This window comes from Scyliorhinus torazame, chromosome 1 (assembly GCF_047496885.1).
Source record: "Scyliorhinus torazame isolate Kashiwa2021f chromosome 1, sScyTor2.1, whole genome shotgun sequence".
Taxonomy (NCBI): Eukaryota; Metazoa; Chordata; class Chondrichthyes; order Carcharhiniformes; family Scyliorhinidae; genus Scyliorhinus; species Scyliorhinus torazame.
In genome coordinates, this window is record NC_092707.1 from 222,777,575 (window position 1) to 222,800,797 (window position 23,223).

Sequence of the window (23,223 nt, forward strand, 5' to 3'; positions counted from 1 at the left end):
GAAAGCGGGTAATTATAGGCCAGTGAGCTTAACTTCGGTAGTAGGGAAGATGCTGGAATCTATCATCAAGGAAGAAATAGCGAGGCATCTGGATGGAAATTGTCCCATTGGGCAGACGCAGCATGGGTTCATAAAGGGCAGGTCGTTTAATTTAGTGGAATTTTTTGAGGACATTACCAGTGCGGTAGATAATGGGGAGCCAATGGATGTGGTATATCTGGATTTCCAGAAAGCCTTTGACAAGGTGCCACACAAAAGGTTGTTGCATAAGATAAAGATGCATGGCATTAAGGGGAAAGTAGTAGCATGGATAGAGGATTGGTTAATTAATAGAAAGCAAAGAGTGGGGATTAATGGGTGTTTCTCTGGTTGGCAATCAGTAGCTAGTGGTGTCCCTCAGGGATCAGTGTTGGGCCCACAGTTGTTCACAATTTACATAGATGATTTGGAGTTGGGGACCAAGGGCAATGTGTCCAAGTTTGCAGATGACACTAAGATGAGTGGTAAAGCAAAAAGTGCAGAGTATACTGGAAGTCTGCAGAGGGATTTGGACAGGCTAAGTGAATGGGCTAGGGTCTGGCAGATGGAATACAATGTTGACAAATGTGAGGTTATCCATTTTGGTAGGAATAACAGCAAAGGGGATTATTATTTAAATGATAAAATATTAAAACATGCTGCTGTGCAGAGAGACCTGGGTGTGCTAGTGCATGAGTCGCAAAAAATTGGTTTACAGGTGATTAAGAAGGCAAAAGAGGGATGGAGTTTAAGACTAGGGAGGTGATGCTGCAATTGTATAATGTGTTAGTGAGGCCACACCTGGAGTATTGTGTTCAGTTTTGGTCTCCTTACTTGAGAAAGGACGTACTGGCACTGGAGGGTGTGCAGAGGAGATTCACGAGGTTAATCCCAGATCTGAAGGGGTTGGGTTACGAGGAGAGGTTGAGTAGACTGGGACTGTACTCGTTGGAATTTAGAAGGATGAGGGGGGGATCTTATAGAAACATATAAAATTATGAAGGGAATAGATAGGATAGATGCGGGCAGGTTGTTTCCACTGGTGGGTGAAAGCAGAACTAGGAGGCATAGCCTCAAAATAAGGGGAAGTAGATTTAGGACTGAGTTTAGGAGGAACTTCTGCACCCAAAGGATTGTGAATCTATGGAATTCCTTGCCCAGTGAAGCAGTAGAGGCTCCTTCATTAAATGTTTTTAAGATAAAAATAGATAGTTTTTTGAAGAATAAAGGGATTAAGGGTTATGGTGTTCGGGCCGGAAAGTGGAGCTGAGTCCACAAAAGATCAGCCATGATCTCATTGAATGGTGGAGTAGGCTCGAGGGGCCAGATGACCTACTCCTGCTCCTAGTTCTTATGTCACCTCTAACATAATAAAATACTGCAGGCACTCTGAAGCAAAGGGTCATGTGGTCATGTTACATATTGGTACTAACGACAGAATAGAAAAAGGGTCAAAAAGCCCCAACAAGCAAAATAAAGGGAGTTAGGACCTAAATTAAAAAGTAAGTAGGACCTCAAAACCTAGGAATCTCAGGATTACTACAGATGAATATGTGCCTGGAGAAATTGTGTAGAAGGAAGAGATTCAGATTCTGGAGACAATACAAGCAGACCGGTACAAGCAGGCCAGGTTGCATCTGGGCAGGACAGGGACCAATGTCCTCAGGAGTGGGGGTGTTTGCTGGTGCTGTCAGGGAGTGTTTAAATTAGAATAGCAAGCGGATGGAAACCTGATCAAGGAGAGCTGATCAGGGAGAGACTGGAGGGAGAAACAAGGATAGAAATAAAAGACAGAAACGTAAGAAACAAAAAGTGGAAGACAAAAAATCAAGGGCGAGAAACAAATGGGGCCAGAATGCAAAATAAAGCTCAGGTGACTAGAATCATAGAATCTACAATGCAGGAGGAGGCCATTCGGCCCATTGAGTCTCCACCGGCCCTTGGAAAGAGCACCCTACTTCAGCCCATACCTCCACCCTATCCCCACACCTCCACCCTATCCCCGTAACCCCACCTAAACCTTTTTGGACACTGAGGGCAATTTAGCATAGCCAATCCACCTAACTAGCACACCTTTGGACTGTGGGAGGAAACCGGAGCACCTGGAGGAAACCCACGCACACATGGGGAGAACGTGCAGACTCCGCAGACAGTGACCCAAGCCGGGAGTCGAACCTGGGACCCTGGAGCTGTGAAGCAACTGTGCTAACCACTGTGCTACCATGCTGCCCCTGACTAACAAGGTTAAAAAGACAAAGCTAAAGGCTTTGTGGTTTAATGCATCGAGCATTTGCAATAGGTTTGATAAATTAATAGTGCGAATAGATATAAACAGTTATGATATAATTGCAATTACAGAGACATGGCTGTAGGGTTACTAAGGATGGGAACAGAACATCCAAGGGTATTCATTATTTAGGAAGTACGGACAAAAAGGGAAAAGGCTCAGAAAACCATGATGTGGAATCCGTAAGGGAGGAGATAAGAAACACCAAGGGGTAGAAACCGTTCTTGGGGGTTGTCTATCGGCCCCAGAACAGTACAGGAGATGCAAGTGAAGGTATTAAACAAGAAATCAGAGATGCATGCAATGAGGGTACAATTGCAATCGTGGGTGACTTTAGTTTACACGTTTACATATAGATTGGACAAACCAAGCTAGCAATGGTATAGTGAGGAGGAGTTCCTGGAGTGTGTACATGAGGAGCCAACCAGAGACCAGGTAATTCTAGACTGGGTACTGTGCAATGAGAAAGGATTAATTAACAACCTTGTTGGAAAATCTTTGGGAAAGAGCAACCATAAAATGATAGAATTCTTCACTAAATGGAGAGTGAAATAATCGAATACGAAACTAGGGTCCCGAATCTAATTAAAGGGAGCTTTGAGGGGCAAATTGTCAAGGATAGATTGCGGAATCATCCTCAACGGGTTGACAGTGGCTCATATTTAAAGAATGTGTGCATGAATTACAGCAATTCTTCATTCCTGTCTGGCGCAAAAAAAGAGGAAAGGTGGCTCAACCATGGCTTACAAAAGAAATTAGAGGATAATGGGTGGGATTCTCCGGTCCCCCAGTCGCATGCTGCTTGGCAGTGTGCCATATACTGGCAGTGGATGCTCTACTCCCGCTGCTTGTCAATGGGATTTCCCATCAAAGCCACCCCATGCCGCCAGGAAACCCGCGGGTAGGGGTGCACTGCCGGTGGAAAAACGGAATCCCACAGACCAGAGAATTCTGGCCAATATTAAATCCAAAGAAAAAATATAACATTTCCAGAAAAAGCAGCAAGCCTGAGAATTAGGAGAATTTTAGAATTCATCAAAAAAAGGACAAAAATTGTGATTAAGTGGGGGAAAATAGAGTAGGAGTGTAAGATTTTAGGGAACATAGAAATTGACTGCAAACAGCTCTCAAAATATATGAAGAGAAAAAGCCAAACGTGGGTTCCTTATAGTCAGAAGCTGGGGTAAATATTGGATGCATTAGTGGTCATCTTCCAAAATTCTATTGACTGGAGTGGCTCCTACAGATTGGAGGGTGGCAAATGCAATCCCCATCATTTAAAAAGTGAGGGAGAGAAAAAAAAGGGGAGACCAGTTATCCTGATATCAGTAGCGGGGAAGATGCTAGCGTCCATTATAAAAGACATAACAGAACATTTCAAAAACATTAACGGGATTGGAGAAAGCCAGCATGGTTTTATGAAAGGCAAATCATGCTTAACAGATTTCCTGGAGTTTTTTGAGGATCTAACTAGTAGAATAGATAGGGCGAACCAGTGGATGTGGCGTATTTGGACTTTTGATAAGGCCCCTCGTAAGAGGTTAGTGGGATAGAGGGTAATGTATGGATCAATAATTGATTGTTAGACAGGAAGTGAGTGGGAATAAATGGATCTTTTTCCGGGTGGCAGGCAGTGACTAGTTGGGTATCGCTACGATCAGTGCTTGAGTCCCAGCTGTTCGCGATATACACAAATGACCTGGATGAGGGAATCAAATATAACATTTCCAAGTTTGCTGATGACACTAAACTGGCCGGAATTGTGAGGAGGATACAAGGAGGCTTCAAAGTGATTTAGACAAGTTGTGGGAAAACACGTGGCAGATGCAATACAATGTGATTAAATATAAAGTTCTATACTTTGATATATAAAAAACAGAAAGGAAGAGTATTATTTAAGTGGTGATATATTAGGAAGTTTGGATGTACAAAGGGATCTGGATGCCCTTGTACACCAGTCAATGAAAGTGGAGGGGAAGGTGCAGCAAGCAATTAGGAAGGCAAATGGTATGTTGGCCTTCATTGCACAAGAGTAGGTATGTCCTACTGTAGAAATATAGGGCCTTGATGAGACCACACCTGGAGTATTGTGTGAAGTTTTAGTCCCACTACCCAAGAAAGGATATTCTTGCCATAGATGGTGCCATAGATAGTGGAGGGATTGGTTCGAGTGAGCCTGTATTCATTACAGTTCAGAAGGATGAGGGGAGATTTAATTGAAACATAGAAAATTCTAACAGGGCTGGACAGACGAGATGCAGGAAGGATGGTTTCCTTGGTTGGGGAATCTAGAACCAGGGGACACAATCTCAGCATACAGGTAGACCATTTAGGATGGAGATGAAAAAAAAAAAAAATCTTCATTCAAAGGGTAGTGAACCTGTGGAATTCTTTACCTCAAAGGAAGTGGAGGTCAAGTCACTGAATGTATTCAAGAAATAGATAATATTTTAGATTTTATTGGCATTCAGGGGTATAATAATCTTCATTGTCACAAGTAGGCATACATTAACACTGCAATGAAGTTACTGTGAAAAGCCCCCAGTCGCCACATTCCGGCACCTGTTTGAGTACACTGAGGGAGAATTCAGAATGTCTAATTCAACTAACAGCACGTCTTTCGGGATTTGAGGGAGGAAACCGGAGCACCCGGTGGAAACCCACGCAGACACGGGAAAACATGCAGACTCCACATAGACAGTGACCCAAGCCGGGAATCGAACCTGGGACCCTGGAGCTGTGAAGCGACAGTGCTACCCACTATGCTACTGTGCTGCCCACATAATGGGATGGGAGAAAGTAGGAACTAGGCAATGAGATAGAGGATCAACGATGATCATATTGAATGGCGGAGAAGGTCAAAGGGCCGAATGGCCTACTCTTGCTCCTAGTTTCCATTTTCACAGGCACATCATAGAAGAAGGTATGACATTGAGTCATTCTGGATGTTATGAGGTCAGATGATGAAGAACTTAGTCATGGAGGTAGGTTTCAAGGAGTGCCTTAAAGGAGGAAAGGAAGGTAGAGGCAGAGAGGTAGGGGAGGGTATTCTCAGGTTTAGGGCTTAAACAACTGAAGGTATTCCCACCAATGATGGAGCAATTAAAACTGGGGATGCACAAATAGAATATACCTCGGATACACCCACCTATATGAAATGAATGTGGCCATTGTTCCCAAGGACCAAAGGCTGCTCTCTCCTTTTGAGAGAGAACTGACTGGTTGTGATTTAATCCAAGGGTCACCATCCCTCAGGCGAGGTACAAGGTTGAGAAGGTGGGGCCTTCATGGATAATCTTAGTTGGTATGGGAATTGAGCCGTGCTGTTTGACAAACCAGCCTTCCAGCCAACTGAACTAACCCACCCCCAGCCATATACTGATGTATGATATATCTCAAATATACACACACTACTAAAGGAATATCCGCCTTTTGTCTATTTCATCATATTTCTTAAATATCATGATTATACTGAATTATATTATCAGATTAGATATTTTAATTTTACTTTCTGTGAAATTGGTACACAACTCTCATAACGGAGATGATCTTTGAAGCAGTTTTATTAAAGTCAAAATTACAGACCTAATTTCTATACCTGAGTGGGACTTTCCAGTGTGTAAATATGTTCTCCATGATTATTATAGAATTTAACAGCGGTATTTTTCAATGCTGGAAGACCTCCTGACTCATAAGGTTGACTTTGCCTTTCCATGCCTGCTACTGCAAGCAAATCCCCTTGGGTGCTCCACTGTACAACCGCATCTAGAATAATGAGAGAGACAAATAATTAACTTACAACAACTAATTAACAGAGACAATGGGTGGGATTCTTTGTTTCTGAGACTAAGTGTTGACACCGCTACAGAATTCGTGGACTTTCCAGACAGCAAAACTGCCGCCAAACCCGCATCAATTCAACAACTGTGGAGGAGCTAGCACCGGTGCCACGTGGAACCCAATCGATTCCAATGAAAAACGGTGCGGGAATCGCCGGGTCCGTGATTGACACTTGGGAGGCTGACAAGCTGCAGCCACATATACACATTACAATCCCCACGCACACTATTCCCAGCCAACAAGATGGCACTGATTGTGCTGGAGCGCACCCATACAGCTGATGGGTCAGCTGGGGCCAGAGGACACATAGCGGGGTGCTCTGGGAGGACACCTATACGACCGTGTTCACAGTTGGCTGTTCGCGGCATGTGCAGCTGCATGGCTGCCTTGCCGGCTGCGGCAATGGTGTTCCATGCCCATACCCCCATCTCTCTCCCTCAGCAGCCATGACGCTGGTTTCACGATTTTTAAAAGCACAAGTGAACCGTGCCGTCGGGCCCACCAGAGGCAGAGGGAGACCGCATTCCGTCTCCCTCCGATTCTTATAGCCTCCTAAAAAATTCCTCAAACACCCCATTCGCCCCCAACGGTTCAAGTACCATCGTTCCCCACCCATCCTTCACCTTTCCAATCTCCCTCGCCGCCACCTGCTTCCTAAGTTGGTGAGTCAACATCCTACTTGCCTTCTCCCCAAATTCATACACGGCCCCCTGTCCTCCGTAACTGCCCCACTGCCTTCCCCGTGGACACTAGTCGAACTCCATCTGGAGCTTCTGCCGCTCCTTCAACAAGCCTGCCTCCGTGGCTTTGGAGTATCTCCGATCTTCCTGCAGGATCTCCTCCACCAGCCTTGCCATCTTTGCCCGCTCCATCCTGTCCCTGTGCACCTGAATCGATATCAACTCCCCCCTGACCACTGCCTTAAGCACCTCCCAAAGTGTGGCAGCCGATACCTCACCCGAGTCATTCAGCAAACCCTGCCCCACCCCTCGCCCACTTGCATACCTCCTTGTCTGCTAACAATCTCACATTTAATCTCCGGTGCCGGCGCTGCCCCTCCCCCTGGTCCATCTGCAAGTCCACCGAGTGCGGCACGTGATTAGAAACCATAATCGCTAAGTACCCTGAGTCAACCACCCCTGCCAGCAAAGTCTTATCCACCACAATGTAATCGATCCGTCAGTACACCCTGTGCACATGGAAGAAATACAAAGGTTCCTTTGCCTCGGCCTCCCAAACCTCCATGGGTCCACCCCCCCAATACGCTCCATGTACTCCGTTAGCTATTCCGCCACTGCCGACACCCTCCCCGATCGCGGACTCGACTGGTCCAATCTCACCTCGCTGACCGTATTAAAGTCCCCCCCATAATCAACCCGTGAGAGTCCTTGGGCGTCATTCTCCGACCCCCCGCCGGGTCGGAGAATTGCCGTTGGCTGCCGTGAATCCCGCCACCGCCCCCCCCAAAGTCTCCGGTACCGGAGATTGGGCGGGGGCGGGAATCGGGCCGCGCCGGTTGGCGGGACCCCCCGTTCAATTCTCCGGCACGGATGGGCCGAAGTCCCGCCCAGCAATTGCCTGTCCCGCCGGCGTAAATCAAACCTGGTATTTACCGGCGGGACCAGGCGGCGTGGGCGGGCTCCGGGGTCCTGGGGGGGGGGGGGGGGCGTGGGGCGATCTGACCCCGGGGGGTGCCCCCGCGGTGGCCTGGCCCGCGATCGGGGCCCACCGATCCGCGGGCGGGCCTGTGCCGTGGGGGCACTCTTTTCCTTCCGCCTCCGCCACGGCCTCCACCATGGCGGAGGCGGAAGAGACTCTCCCCACTGCGCATGCGCGGGAAACTGACAGCGGCCGCTGACGCTCCCGCGCGTGCGCCGGGAAACTGACAGCAGCCGCTGACGCTCCCGCGCATGCGCCGCATTTCCGCGCCAGCTGGCGGGGCAACAAACGCCATTTCCGCCAGCTGGCGGGGCGGAAATCCCTCCGGTGTCGGCCTAGCCCCTCAATATTGGAGCATTCCGCACCTTTGGGCCGGCGCGATGCCCGTCTGATTGGCGCCGTCTTTGGCGCCAGTCGGGGAACATCCCGCCGTTGGGGGAGAATTTCGCCCCAGGTCCGGGATATTCCCCAACCCCCGCCTCATGAATTTGACATCATTGCAATTTGGGCATAAACATTCACCAAGACCACTGGCAACCCCTTCCAATTTCCCACTCACCATCAAAGAACAAAGAACAAAGAAATGTACAGCACAGGAACAGGCCCTTCGGCCCTCCAAGCCCGCGCCGACCATGCTGCCCGACTAAACTACAAGCTTCTACACTTCCTGGGTCCATATCCCTCTATTCCCATCCTATTCATGTATTTGTCAAGATGCCCCTTAAATGTCACTATCGTCCCTGCTTCCACCACCTCCTCCGGTAGCGAGTTCCAGGCACCCACTACTCTCTGCGTAAAAAACATGCCTCGTACATCTACTCTAAACCTTGCCCCTCTCACCTTAAACCTATGCCCCCTAGTAATTGACCCCTCTACCCCGGGGAAAAGCCTCTGACTATCCACTCTGTCTATGCCCCTCATAATTTTGTAGACCTCTATCAGGTCGCCCCTCAACCTCCTTTGTTCCAGTGAGAACAAACCGAGTTTATTCAACTGCTCCTCATAGCTAATGCCCTCCATACCAGGCAACATTCTGGTAAATCTCTTCTGCACCCTCTCTAAAGCCTCCACATCCTTCTGGTAGTGTGGCGACCAGAATTGAACACTATACTCCAAGTGTGGCCTAACTAAGGTTCTGTACAGCTGCAACATGACTTGCCAATTCTTATACTCAATGCCCCGGCCAATGAAGGCAAGCATGCCATATGCCTTCTTGACTACCATCTCCACCTGTGTTGCCCCTTTCAGTGACCTGTGGACCTGTACTCCTAGATTTCTTTGACTTTCAATACTCTTGAGGGTTCTACCATTCACTGTATATTCCCTACCTGCATTAGACCTTCCAAAATGCATTACCTCACATTTGTCCGGATTAAACTCCATCTGCCATCCCTCCGTCCAAGTCTCCAAACAATCTAAATCCTGCTGTATCCTCTGAAAGTCCTCATCGCTATCCGCAATTCCACCAACCTTTGTGTCGTCTGCAAACTTACTAATCAGACCAGTTACATTTTCCTCCAAATCATTTATATATACTACAAACAGCAAAGGTCCAAGCACTGATCCCTGTGGAACGCCACTGGTCACAGCCCTCCAATTAGAAAAGCATCCTTCCATTGCTACTCTCTGCCTTCTATGACCTAGCCAGTTCTGTATCCACCTTGCCAGCTCACCCCTGATCCCGTGTGACGTCACCTTTTGTACTAGTCTACCATGAGGGACTTTGACAAAGGCCTTACTGAAGTCCATATAGACAGCATCCACTGCCCTACCTGCATCAATCATCTTAGTGACCTCCTCGAAAAACTCTATCAAGTTAGTGAGACATGACCTCCCCTTCACAAAACCGTGCTGCCTCTTACTAATACGTCCATTTGCTTCCAAATGGGAGTAGATCCTGTCTCGAAGCATTCTCTCCAGTAATTTCCCTACCACTGAAGTAAGGCTCACCGGCCTGTAGTTCCCTGGATTATCCTTGCTACCCTTCTTAAACAGAGGAACAACATTGGCTATTCTCCAGTCCTCCGGGACATCACCTGAAGACAGTGAGGATCCAAAGATTTCTGTCAAGGCCTCAGCAATTTCCTCTCCAGCTTCCTTCAGTATTCTGGGGTAGATCCCATCAGGCCCTGGGGACGTATCTACCTTAATATTTTTTAAGACACCCAACACCTCGTCTTTTTGGATCTCAATGTGACCCAGGCTATCTACACACCCTTCTCCAGACTCAACATCTACCAATTTCTTCTCTTTGGTGAATACTGATGCAAAGTATTCTTTTAATACCTCGCCCATTTCCTCTGGCTCCACACATAGATTCCCTTGCCTATCCTTCAGTGGGCCAACTCTTTCCCTGGCTACCCTTTTGCTTTTTATGTACGTGTAAAAAGCCTTGGGATTTTCCTTAACCCTATTTGCCAATGACTTTTCGTGACCCCTTCTAGCCCTCCTGACTCCTTGCTTAAGTTCCTTCCTACTTTCCTTATATTCCACGCAGGCTTCGTCTGTTCCCAGCCTTTTAGCCCTGACAAATGCCTCCTTTTTCTTTTTGACGAGGCCTACAATATCTCTCGTTAGCCAAGGTTCCCGAAAATTGCCGTATTTATCCTTCTTCCTCACAGGAACATGCCGGTCCTGAATTCCTTTCAACTGACACTTGAAAGCCTCCCACATGTCAGATGTTGATTTGCCCTCAAACATCCGCCCCCAATCTATGTTCTTCAGTTCCCACCTAATATTGTTATAATTAGCCTTCCCCCAATTTAGCACATTCATCCTAGGACCACTCTTATCCTTGTCCACCAGCACTTTAAAACTTACTGAATTGTGGTCACTGTTCCCGAAATGCTCCCCTACTGAAACATCTACCACCTGGCCGGGCTCATTCCCCAATACCAGGTCCAGTACCGCCCCTTCCCTAGTTGGACTGTCTACATATTGTTTTAAGAAGCCCTCCTCCTGGAATCTCCTTACAAACTCCGCCCCGTCTAAGCCCCTGGCACTAAGTGAGTCCCAGTCAATATTGGGGAAGTTGAAGTCTCCCATCACCACAACCCTGTTGTTTTTACTCTTTTCCAAAATCTGTCTACATATCTGCTCCTCTGTAGTAAACCCCCAACATTGTGACTGCACCCTTCTTATTCCTGATCTCTACCCATATAGCCTCACTGCCCTCTGAGGTGTCCTCCCGCAGTACAGCTGTGATATTCTCCCTCACCAGTAGCGCAACTCCGCCACCCCTTTTACATCCCCCTCTATCCCGCCTGAAACATCTAAATCCTGGAACGTTTAGCTGCCAATCCTGCCCTTCCCTCAACCAGGTCTCTGTAATGGCAACAACATCATAGTTCCAAGTACTAACCCAAGCTCTAAGTTCATCTGCCTGACCCGTAATACTTCTTGCATTAAAACATATGCACTTCAGGCCACCAGACCCGCTGTGTTCAGCAACGTCACCCTGTCTGCTCTGCCTCAGAGCCACACTGTCCCTATTCCCTAGTTCTCCCTCAATGCTCTCACTTTCTGACCTATTGCTCCCGTGCCCACCTCCCTGCCATACTAGTTTAAACCCTCCCATGTGACACTAGCAAACCTCGCGGCCAGAATATTTATGCCTCTCCAGTTTAGATGCAACCCGTCCTTCTTTAGGTCACACCTGCCCCGGAAGAGCTCCCAGTGGTCCAGATAACGGAAACCCTCCCTCCTACACCAGCTGTTTAGCCACGTGTTTAGCTGCTCTCTCTTCCTATTTCTAGCCTCACTGGCACGTGGCACAGAGATTACAACCCTAGAGGTTCTGTCTTTTAACTTTCTGCCTAGCTCCCTGAACTCCTGCTGCAGGACCTCATGCCCCTTCCTGCCTATGTCGTTAGTACCAATATGTACAACGACCTCTGCCTGTTTGCCCTCCCCCTTCAGGATGCCCTCTACCCGTTCGGAGACATCCTGGACCCTGGCACCAGGGAGGCAACATACCATCCTGGAGTCTCTTTCACGTCCACAGAAGCGCCTATCTGTGCCCCTGACTATAGAGTCCCCTATTACTATTGCTCTTCTGCGCTTTGATCCTCCCTTCTGAACATCCGAGCCAGCCGTGGTGCCACTGCTCTGGCTGCTGCTGTTTTCCCCTGATAGGCTATCCCCCCCGACAGTATCCAAAGGGGTATACCTGTTCGAGAGAGGGACAACCGCAGGGGATTCCTGCACTGACGGCCTGCCCTTTCTGGTGGTCACCCATTTCTCTGCCTGCACCTTGGGTGTGACCACATTTATATAACTGCGATCTATGACGCTTTCCGCCACCTGCATGCTCCTAAGTGCATCCAATTGCTGCTCCAGCCGAACCATGCAGTCTGTGAGGAGCTCCAGTTGGGTGCACTTTCTGCAGATCAAGCCATCCGGGACGCTGGAAGCCTCCCAGACCTGCGACATCTCACAGTCAGAGCACTGCACTCCTCTCACTGACATTGCGTCAATTAATTAAAATTAAAAGTTTAAAATTTAAAAAAAAATATATATATTTTTTGAAGTTACTGTTAACTATCTGTTTCCTAGCACTAGATTTCTAATATAAATGCGAAAGCTAAATATAGAACTCTCCGATCTCTGGCTTAGATACCCCTCGAAATTATAATTAAATAATTATGTTTAATTAGTTACCAATGCTTAATTTTTTTAATTTAGTGTAGATTCCCAACCAGCCACTCAGGTCACAGCCATCATAATGTTCCCCACCTCAAATGCTACCTGCTTATTTAGTAGTCTTCAAATCCAACACCGAATGAAAAACCTGTCTAACCCACCCCTTCCTCAGCTTAATCTGGTCCCCAATCTTCAAATGCGTTTCCTGTAGAAATGCCACATCCACCTTTAAACTCCTCAGGTGCACGAACAAGCGCAACCGTTTGACTAGCCCATTCAGCCCCCTCACATTCCATGTGACCAGCCTGGTCGGGGGGCACCCCACCCCCCTCCCCTGCCGATCAACCATACCCCTTCTTGGGCCAGCCCCAGCTCACGTCGTGCAGCCCGCCAGGCCCACCCTCAGATGTCCGTCACCAACTCCCTCCTTTTGCATTTCAACTACCCCTCTCCCATCAGCAGCACCCCCACTCCCCTGGAACAAAACAACAATCCCATCCCCCTCTAAAACTCTAACCTTCTGATCGCCCTCCCCCCACTGCACTCCCATGAACTAGCTCGCCCAGCTAGCCTGGAAGCGCTTGCCCAAACATCCTACCCCCCACTGATTCCCCTCCCTACTGCTTGCATTCCACCATGGTGCAAATAACAATAACACTGTAAAGAAGAAAAAAAAAGATGCACTCACCCTCCGCCTCCTCCAGCCTCACACCAAAGAATCTCAAGAAAAAGCTAAACTGCCCCAAAGGAAAGAAACGTTCTCCACTGGCCATCACCCAAAACAAAAGAACCCAGCACATTACAACAAAAGAGGGGCAGGAAGGACCAACACCACCTCATTCCCTCCAAAGTTCAATGTCCTCCCTCTTCTGCCAGTTCATCGTCTCTCAAGAACTCCATTGCCTCCTCTGGTGTTCCAAAGTAGTATTCATGGATGTTGTGGGTCACCCAAAGGCGGGTCGGGTGCAGCATCCCAAACTTCACCCCCTTCTTGAAGAGGGCAGCCTTTACCCAGCTGAATCTGGCTCTCCTCTCTGCTAGTTCCGCACCCAGGTCCTGATATACCCAAAGTTTGTTGCCTTCCCAGGTACATCTCCTCATCTGCTTGGCTCACTGCAAGATTTTCTCTTTATCCAGAAACCGGTGTAGCCGCACCACCATTCCCGTCAGCGGCTCATTCGCCCCTATGACCTCCAGGGGCCAGTCGAAGGCCTCCTGCCTCATTAGCTTCTCCAACATCTTGAGCCTGCATCCGCTCCCTCGATGCCGCCCAGCATCCCCAATATCCTCAGATTCTGCTTCCAGGAGCGGTTCTCCAAATCCTCCACTTTGTCCTTGAACCGCTTCTGAGTCTCCCTCAGCATCCCAACTTCGGCCACCAACAAGGTAAGCTGCTCCTCCACCCCCTCCTCCACTTTCTGGATTGCCTGGCTCTGAGTCAGCCTCAGCTTTACACGGTCGATCCCTGCTTTCAGCGGCACCACTCCCCCCTCCCCCCCCCCCAGCTGATGAACCATAGTCCCTCCTGGCCAGCTTTCGGTCCACATCCCACCTTCGCCAGATCCTCCTGAGCCTCCCTCCTCTGTTGGCTGAACTTGCCGTCAAGAAAGACAACAAATGACGTCCAGTGGGGACCATGGTGTCAGTGGTTGCAAATTTAGTGGCTCCGGCTCGTGGCGGTTTTTCGGATCTTTCCCCCCGGTTTCCGTGTGGATGTGAGGAAGAAAATAGGTGCAAGAGAGTGAGTGGAAGAGATTGACCCACTGGTGTATGGAGCTGAGAGCCAGAAGTGGTCGCAAAAGAGGGGATCAGACTGCAAACTTTTTTGCGGTGTCTGCGATGCACGTGGAGATGGCGGAGGGTCAGGGAGCGGCCCTGCTAGCTCAGTGGTCAACAGTGGGCTTCCTGAAAAAGATGTTCACCCAGCAACGCAAGGAGAGTCTGGAGGACCTGGCCCGCGTGATGGATTTGATTAAAGCAGTGATCGACCGCATGGAAACGAGGCTGGAGGCCCAGGGTCAGGCGATCCAGAAGATGGAGGAGGTGGCGGGGAAGCATGAGGAGCAGTTCGCCTCGAAGGCAGCGGAGATGGGGCTATTGCGAGATCAGCAGAGGCGGCTCCAAGAGAAAGTCGAAGACCAGGAGAACCAGTCATGCAGGCAGAATATTAGGATTGTGGGCCTGCCTGAGGGAAGAGAAGGAGCCGACGCTGGCGTGTATGTGGGGAGAATGCTGGAGAAATGAAATGAAATGAAAATCGCTTATTGTCACAAGTAGGCTTCAATGAAGTTACTGTGAAAAAACCCTAGTCGCCACATTCCGGCACCTGTTCGGGGGGGCTGAAACGGGAGAAGCTTCTGGGGGAGGGAGGGTACATCGAGCGCACAGGGTGCTAATGAGGAAACCCAGGGAATCGAGCCGCCGAGGGCGATGGTGGTGAGTTTGCACCGTTTTCTGAACAAGTAGCGGGTCATGAGGTGGGCCAGGCAGACGAGGCGCTGCACCTGGGAGAGCAGTGAACTTCGAATATATCAGGACCAGGGTGCAGAGCTGGCCAAGAGGAAAGCGAGTTTTAATAAGGTCAAGGCTGCCCTCTACAAGAAGGGGGTGACGTTTGGGGTGTTGTACCCGGCACGTCTGTGGATGAGAAATAGGAGAACTGAGTGATTAAGCACACGGTTGGAAAGCTAGTGTTGCAGGGAAGGCATCAAATTTGGGAGGGGTTCTGGGTAAGCTGGGACCTTTACAAGTTTACGCTTGAACAGGACAGGGACAGATACACTTAGAGTCATAGAGGTTTACAGCGTAAAACAGGCCCTTCGGCCCAACTTGTCCATGCCGTCCAGTTTTTAACCACTAAGCTAGTCCCAATTGCCTGTATTTAGCACCATATCCCTCTATACTTATCTTTCCCTTATAACGGTCCAAATGTTTTTTTAAAAGACAGATTTGTCTAGAACTCCCTGGATCTCTTTGTTCTATATCTCTACCATTAACTGAGGAGGTCCTGCCCCGATTCGATCTGCCAAAATGTCATCACCTCACATTTATCTAAATTAAACTTCATCTGCCATTCATAAGCTCACTGGTCCAATTGAAAAAGATCCCGTTGCAATCCTAGATAACATTCTTCACTGTCCACAATGCCACCGATCTTGGTGTCATCTGCAAACTTACTAACCATGCCTCCTAAATTCTCATTCAAATCATTAATGTAAATAACAAATAACAGTGGATCCAGCACTGATCCCTGAGGCATACTGCTGGTCACAGGCCTCCAGTTTGAAAAACAACCCTCTACAACCACCCTTTATCTTCTATCGTCAAGCCAATTTTGTATCCAATTGGCTACCTCACCCTGGATCCTGTGAGATTTCACCTCATGCAACAATCCCAACAATAGGGGGGGTGCAATTCTAAATTTAGTCCTAGGAAATGGAGCTGAGTAAGTGGATGAATTTGCAATGGGAGACCATTTTGGAGATAGTTAGTGATAGTTAGATTTAGATTCAGTATAGAAAAGGACAAAGATTGGAGTAAAAGTTCAAAATTGCTGCAGGTTGGGGATACAAATTTTACGAAGCTTAGAAATGAGATAGAATAGAATCACTACAGTGCAGAAGGAGGCCATGAGGGCCTTCGCATCTGCACCAACCCTCTGGAAGAGCCCCCACCTATCCCCATAACCCAGTAACCCCACGTAACCTTTTGGATACGAGGGAAAATTTAGCATGGCCAATCCACCTAAACAGCATGGCCGGGATTCTCCCGGAATTGGCACGGCGGCCCGTACCGGCGCCAAGGGCGGCGTGAACAACTCCGGTGTCGGGCCGCCCGGAAGTTGCGGAATCCTCCGCACTTCCAGGGGCTAGGACGGCGCTGGAAAGGTTGGTGCCGTGCCAACCGGCAACGAAGGGCTGCCGCCAGCCGGCGCGAGTTGGCGCATGCGCAGGACCACCAGCGTGTTCTGGCGCATGCGCAGAACCACCGTCGTGTTTCCTGCGCATGCGCAGGGGGTTTCTTCTCCACGCTGGCCATGGCGGAGCCTTACAGAGGCCGGAGCGGAGGGAAAGAGTACCCCCCCGTGTCCTCCCGAGGACCCTGCTAGACGTCCGACAAGGCAGCTCCCGCCAGGGTGGACCATGTCCATTTCACGCCGGTGGGACTGGCCAGGAACGGGTGGCCGCTCGGCCCATTGGGGCCCGGAGAATTGCCGGGGGAGACCGCTGTCAACAGCCCCCGACCGGCGCAATCGCCATCCCGCCCCCACCCCCCCCACCCCCGGAAAACCAGCGCCGGAGAATTCGGCAGCCAGCGTTGGAGCGGCGGGGCGGGATTCACACCAGCGCGGGGTCGGAGAATCCCACCCCCATATCTTTGGACATAGGAGGAAACCGGAGCACCCAGAGGAAACCCATGCAGACATGGGGAGAACCTGCAATCTCCACACAGAGAGTGACCCAAGGCTGAAATTGAACCTGGGTCACTGGCGCTGTGAGGCAGCAATGCTAACCACTGTGCCACCCTCATCAACTGTCAAAAGTGGATTGTTTACAGCTATTATAAGGAAAATCTGTGTTAAATCAGTGAAACGCATTCAAAGGTGAAACTCTGGGCGGGATTCTACGAGCTGCACGCCGGGCCAGAGAATCGCCGCAACCGCGCCACGCGATTCTGCGAGGAGCGGAGAATCTGCGTCATTTGGGCTGGCGCGTTTGGCGCGGCGCGGTCGCAGGCCGCTGTCCGCGGCCGGGCCGCCGATTCTCTGGCCTTGATGGGCCGAGTGGCCGCATGGAAACGGCAGATTCCCACCGGTGCCGTCTACACCTGCTCGCAGCCGGCGGGAACTCTGCACGCAGGGTCGGGGGTGGCCTATGGAGGGGGGCGGGGGGCTCCTTCACACGGGGGGGGGCCTGGGGGGGGCGCATTCGATGGGGTCTGGCCCGCGATCGGGACCCACCAATCGGCGGGCCAGCCTCTCCAGCCCCGGCCCTATTTTGTTACACGACCGGCCCCTGAAACCCTACGCCCATGTTGCGTCGGGGCCGACGCGTTGAGGAAGTCCACTGCGCATTCGTGGGTTGGCGCGGCGCTCAGTTGGCGCCGGGAAGAGAGGCTGGAGCGGCGCGAACCACTCCAGTGCTCTGCTGGCCCCCTGTGGGGTCAGAATCGGTAGTGCCCGCGCCCGTTTCACGGCGTCGCTTTTCACAACGGCGTGGACACTCTGCCTCCATTTCGGAGAATCCCGCCCTCTATGTCAGTAACATAGGCATGTGTCCACAAAGAAAAAGGATGGAACTGCCAATCTAGAGCCCCGCATACAGGCCAAGATAAAACAGAAAGTCTTATGACAGTCACAAAAAGTTCAATGTTGTAGAAAGCTGAGAGTAATGTAGAATGTGGGGGTCTTTTGGCATAGTGGGTCGTGTACCTGCCGCTGAGCCAGAAGCTCCAAGTTCAAGTCCCACTCAGGACTTGATTGGCAAGAATATGCATTCATAACGCAGTCAAACAGTTTTTAGTGTGCCAATCTGCAAATCCTTCCAAACACACCAATGGCAGGTGGCCAGAGTGGGAGGGATTCCTGGTCAGCCATGCTTGATGTGCAATGGCACCCCTCAAGTAATAAGCCCCTGGCAACAGACTAGTGACTTGTTGTGCGAATTATTAGATATGGAAACAGACAAAAGCCTAATGCACCACTAGGACTGGAACATAAAAAGGTATAGGGTTAAATAAAATTGTAAATTAGGAAAGCAAAGGGAGGATAGAAAAAAATATTGACAGGCAAAAATCAAAGAAAATCCTGAGACGTTTTACCAGTAGGTTAAAAGAATAGCTAAGGAAAAGGTAGGGCCTATCAGAAATATGCTCGTTAGGTGGGTTGGTGTACAAGATGTGGGCAGGGCGCTCAATGTGTACTTGGCTCCACAAAGGAGAGGGATGATGCAGACAAAGGAGGAGGAATATGAAATATTAGTTAACAATAAGCAGAGTGAGAGAAGAAGTACTGTAGGGGCTGGCATCCTTGAAGGTGGATAAGTCACCAGAGGCAGAGGGATTGTATCTCAGGTTTTTGAAGGAAATCAGCGAGGAAATAGCTGATGCTCTGAGTATCATTTTCCAATCCTCGTTACATACATGTAAGATCCGGGATGATTATAGGAGGTCTATGAATGTTGTACCATTCCATAAAGAGGGTGCGAGGGAAGGCAAGAAAATTATAGGCAGTCAGACTGACTTCTGTGGTGGGAAAATTATTGGAAAAAATGCCAAAAGACAGTGGGCGGGATTCTCCGACCCCCCACAGGGCCGGAGAATCGCCGGGGGGTCGGCATGAATCCCACCCCCGCCGGCTGCCGAATTCTCCGGTGGCGGGGTATTGGCGGGGGCGGGAATCGCGCCGGTCGGCGGCCGCTGGCAGTGGCCCCTCCGGTGATTCTCCGGCTAGCGATGGGCAGAGCGGCTGCCCGTTTTAGGCCGGTCCCGCCGGCGTAAATTAGACCTGGTACTTACCGGCGGTACCTGGCTCTGCGGGCGGTCTCCAGGGTCCTCGGCGATCTGGCCCCGGGGGGTGCCCCCACATTTGCCTGGCCCGCGATCGGGGCCCACCGATCTGCGGGAGAGCCTGTGCCGTGGGGGCACTCTTTCCCTCCGCACCGGCTGCTGTGGACCTCCGCCATGGCCGGTGCGGAGACAAACCCCCCTGCGCTTGCGCTGGGATAATGCCAGCACATGCTGGCGCTCCCGTGCATGCGCCAACTTGTGCCGGCCGGCGGAGGCCCTTCGGCGCCGGTTGGTGCACGCCAAGCCCCTTCCGTGCTGGTTGGCGTGGCGCCAACCCCGCCAGCCTAGCCCCTGAACATAGAACATAGAAAATACAGCACAGAACAGGCACTTCGGCCCACGATGTTGTGCCGAGCCTTTGTCCTAGATTAATCATAGATTATCATTGAATTTACAGTGCAGTAGGAGGCCATTCGGCCCTTTGAGTCTGCACCGGCTCTTGGAAAGAGCACCCTACCCAAACTCAACACCTCCACCCAACACCAAGGGCAATTTGGACATTAAGGGCAATTTATCATTGGCCAATTCACCTAACCCGCACATCTTTGGACTGTGGGAGGAAACCGGAGCACCCGGAGGAAACCCACGCAGACACGGGGAGGACGTGCAGACTCCGCACTGACAGTGACCCAGGCCGGAATCGAACCTGGGACCCTGGAGCTGTGAAGCAATTGTGCTATCCACAATGCTACCGTGCTGCCCTTAAGAACAAATAAATCTACACTATATCATTTTACCGTAATCCATGTACCTATCCAATAGCTGCTTGAAGGTCCCTAATGTTTCCGACTCAACTACTTCCACAGGCAGTGTATTCCATGCCCCCACTACTCTCTGGGTAAAGAACCTACCTCTGATATCCCTCCTATATCTTCCACCTTTCACCTTAAATTTATGTCCCCTTGTAATGGTTTGTTCCACCCGGGGAAAAGGTCTCTGACTGTCTACTCTATCTATTCCCCTGATCATCTTATAAACCTCGATCAAGTCGCCCCTCATCCTTCTCCGTTCTAATGAGAAAAGGCCTAGCACCCTCAACCTTTCCTCGTAAGACCTACTCTCCATTCCAGGCAACATCCTGGTAAATCTTCTTTGCACCTTTTCCAAAGCTTCCACATCCTTCCTAAAATGAGGCGACCAGAACTGTACACAGTACTCCAAATGTGGCCTTACCAAAGTTTTGTACAGCTGCATCATCACCTCACGGCTCTTAAATTCAATCCCTCTGTTAATGAACGCGAGCACACCATAGGCCTTCTTCACAGCTCTATCCACTTGAGTGGCAACTTTCAAAGATGTATGAACATAGACCCCAATATCTCTCTGCTCCTCCACATTGCCAAGAACTCTACCGTTAACCCTGTATTCCGCATTCATATTTGTCCTTCCAAAATGGACAACCTCACACTTTTCAGGGTTAAACTTCATCTGCCACTTCTCAGCCCAGCTCTGCATCCTATCTATGTCTCTTTGCAGCCGACAACAGCCCTCCTTACTATCCACAACTCCACCAATCTTCGTATCGTCTGCAAATTTACTGACCCACTCTTCAACTCCCTCATTCAAGTCATTAATGAAAATCACAAACAGCAGAGGACCCAGAACTGATCCCTGCGGTACGCCACTGGTAACTGGGATCCAGGCTGAATATTTGCCATCCACCACCACTCTCTGACTTCTATCGGTTAGCCAGTTCGTTATCCAACTGGCCAAATTTCCCACTATCCCATGCCTCCTTACTTTCTGCAGAAGCCTACCATGGGGAACTTTATCAAATGCCTTACTAAAATCCATGTACACTACATCCACTGCTTTACCTTCATCCACATGCTTCGTCACCTCCTCAAAGAATTCAATAAGATTTGTAAGGCAAGACCTACCCCTCACAAATCCGTGCTGACTATCCCTAATCAAGCAGTATCTTTCCAGATGCTCAGAAATCCTATCCTTCAGTACCCTTTCCATTACTTTGCCTACCACCGAAGTAAGACTAACTGGCCTGTAATTCCCAGGGTTATCCCTAGTCCCTTTTTTGAACAGGAGAACGACATTCGCCACTCTCCAATCCCCTGGTACCACCCCTGTTGACAGTGAAGGTGCGGAGGATTCCGCACCTTCCGGGCAGCCCGAAGCCGGAGTGGTTCACGCCACTCCTCGGCACCGGGACCGCCCGCCCCGCCGGGTAGGGGAGAATCCCGCCCAGGATAACTGGTCACTTAGAAAGGCAACAGCTCATCAAGCGTATTCAGAGTGGTTTTATTAGGGGAAGATTCTTGTTTATTTTTCCTTGCACTAGGTAGGAATATCTTTTACACAACCGAATCCACACCACAGATATTCCACAGGTTTTCCTTACACCTTTTTTTATTAATCATGTTGTTGTGATTTTGTCCCTACTTCAAATGATGTGCAAGTTAGAGATTAAAGAAAGCACACTAGAATGGTTTAAAGACCTTCTACTCTCCCCTTCCCCATATCGGGAAAACTCACTAACTCTATATTAAATATAGATTGATAAGTCCTAAAGGAGTGATCTCATGAATATATTTTTCAAATGTAATTTGTTTGGAGAGGGAAAACAGTGCTGCATCATCTTAATTTCAGAGAAATTAAATAAAATGTCTTGTCACGCAATTGCATATTTGTAATTGCGTACTTGTAAATGAAAGAAAAGCTTTATTCTTTGGATGAGCATATTAAGCTACCATCTCACACTTGGAAAGGAATTTTAAAATTCCATTGCTCACCTTTTAAACCTGAGCGAATAACAGTCGGTGATAAATCATCATAGTTGTTCATCATGCTAATATCCCCAGATGTGAAGCTAACAGTCAGCAGTGTCTTGTTGTTCTGAATTGGTAAAGGGTATACTGGTGGGCCATCTGTAACAAAAATACACAGCTATCACTTACATTTTGTAAGGCTTAGTTAAACATAGATTCCGAACGCAAGAACCATGTCTGTATCAATCACTCAAAATGGTACGAGCCAAGGCCATTTTAAATTAGTTGAATACCTTAATAGATTTAAATAGGAATTGGAAATTAAAACAAAGGTGTCTGTGTGGGTTTCCTCCGGGTGCTCTGGTTTCTTCCCACAGTCCAAAGACATGTGGGTTAGGTGGATTGGCCATCAGGGGATAGGGTGGCATGGATGGGTGAGTGGGCCTAAGTAGAGTGCTCTTTTGAGGGTTCGGTGCAGACTCAATGGGTCTAATGGGTCTTCTGCACCATAGGGATTCTATGATAACGTAAAAACAAACAAATTATTTTTGATTGTTTTGCTCTGTAGACAATAAGAACATTCACTGAAAAGGAGTCAAATACGTTTTACTGCAAACTGGGAAAATCTGTTAATAGTTAATATTGCAGGTCAATAGTGTTAGGATACTGGACTAAAACCCAACAGTTTAGGGTACTGAGAAGAACCCGAAGCATTTTTCTAAATTTGTAAATCTGTGAGGAAAGGTTGATAACACTGACCAATAGATATCTTTTATGTTCAAAGAAACTTATCTAATTAACCAGAAAATAGCTGAGACTTCCGGTGGCGGCTATGAGCAAAGAACAACAAAGAAAAGTACAGCACAGGAACAGGCCCTTCGGCCCTCCAAGCCTGTGCCGACCATGCTGACCGTCTAAACTCAAATCTTCTACACTTCCAGGGTCCGTATCCCTCTATTCTCATCCTATTCATGTATTTGTCAAGATGCCCCTTAAATGTCACTATCGTCCCTGCTTCCACCACCTCCTCAGGCAGCGAGTTTCAGGCACCCACTACCCTTTGTGTAAAAAACTTGCCTCGTACATCTAATAGTTCTAGGGATGTAGAGGAAAGGATGGCGAAGATGATTCTGGATAAGAGCGAAAGTAACAGGGTAGTTATTATGGGAGACTTTAACTTTCCAAATATTGACTGGAAAAGATATAGTTCGAGTACATTAGATGGGTCGTTTTTTGTACAATGTGTGCAGGAGGGTTTCCTGACACAATATGTTGACAGGCCAACAAGAGGCGAGGCCACGTTGGATTTGGTTTTGGGTAATGAACCAGGCCAGGTGTTAGATTTGGAGGTAGGTGAGCACTTTGGGGACAGTGACCACAATTCGGTGACGTCTACGTTAGTGATGGAAAGGGATAAGTATACCCCGCAGGGCAAGAGTTATAGCTGGGGGAAGGGCAATTATGATGCCATTAGACATGACTTGGGAG

General features: G+C 49.1%; 1 protein-coding gene across 2 annotated transcripts in view; it reads right to left on the reverse strand.

Moving 5' to 3' along the window:
• Positions 1-23,223, reverse strand: part of tulp4a (TUB like protein 4a) — a 691,812-nt gene that overhangs the window by 389,080 nt on the left and 279,509 nt on the right. For both annotated transcript variants that reach the window (XM_072502637.1, XM_072502627.1), the window contains 2 exons: positions 21,760-21,894; positions 5,904-6,070 (listed from right to left, as the gene is read on the reverse strand). In XM_072502637.1, the coding sequence (XP_072358738.1) occupies positions 5,904-6,070; positions 21,760-21,894 (302 nt within the window). The remainder of the gene's footprint in view (positions 1-5,903; positions 6,071-21,759; positions 21,895-23,223) is intronic.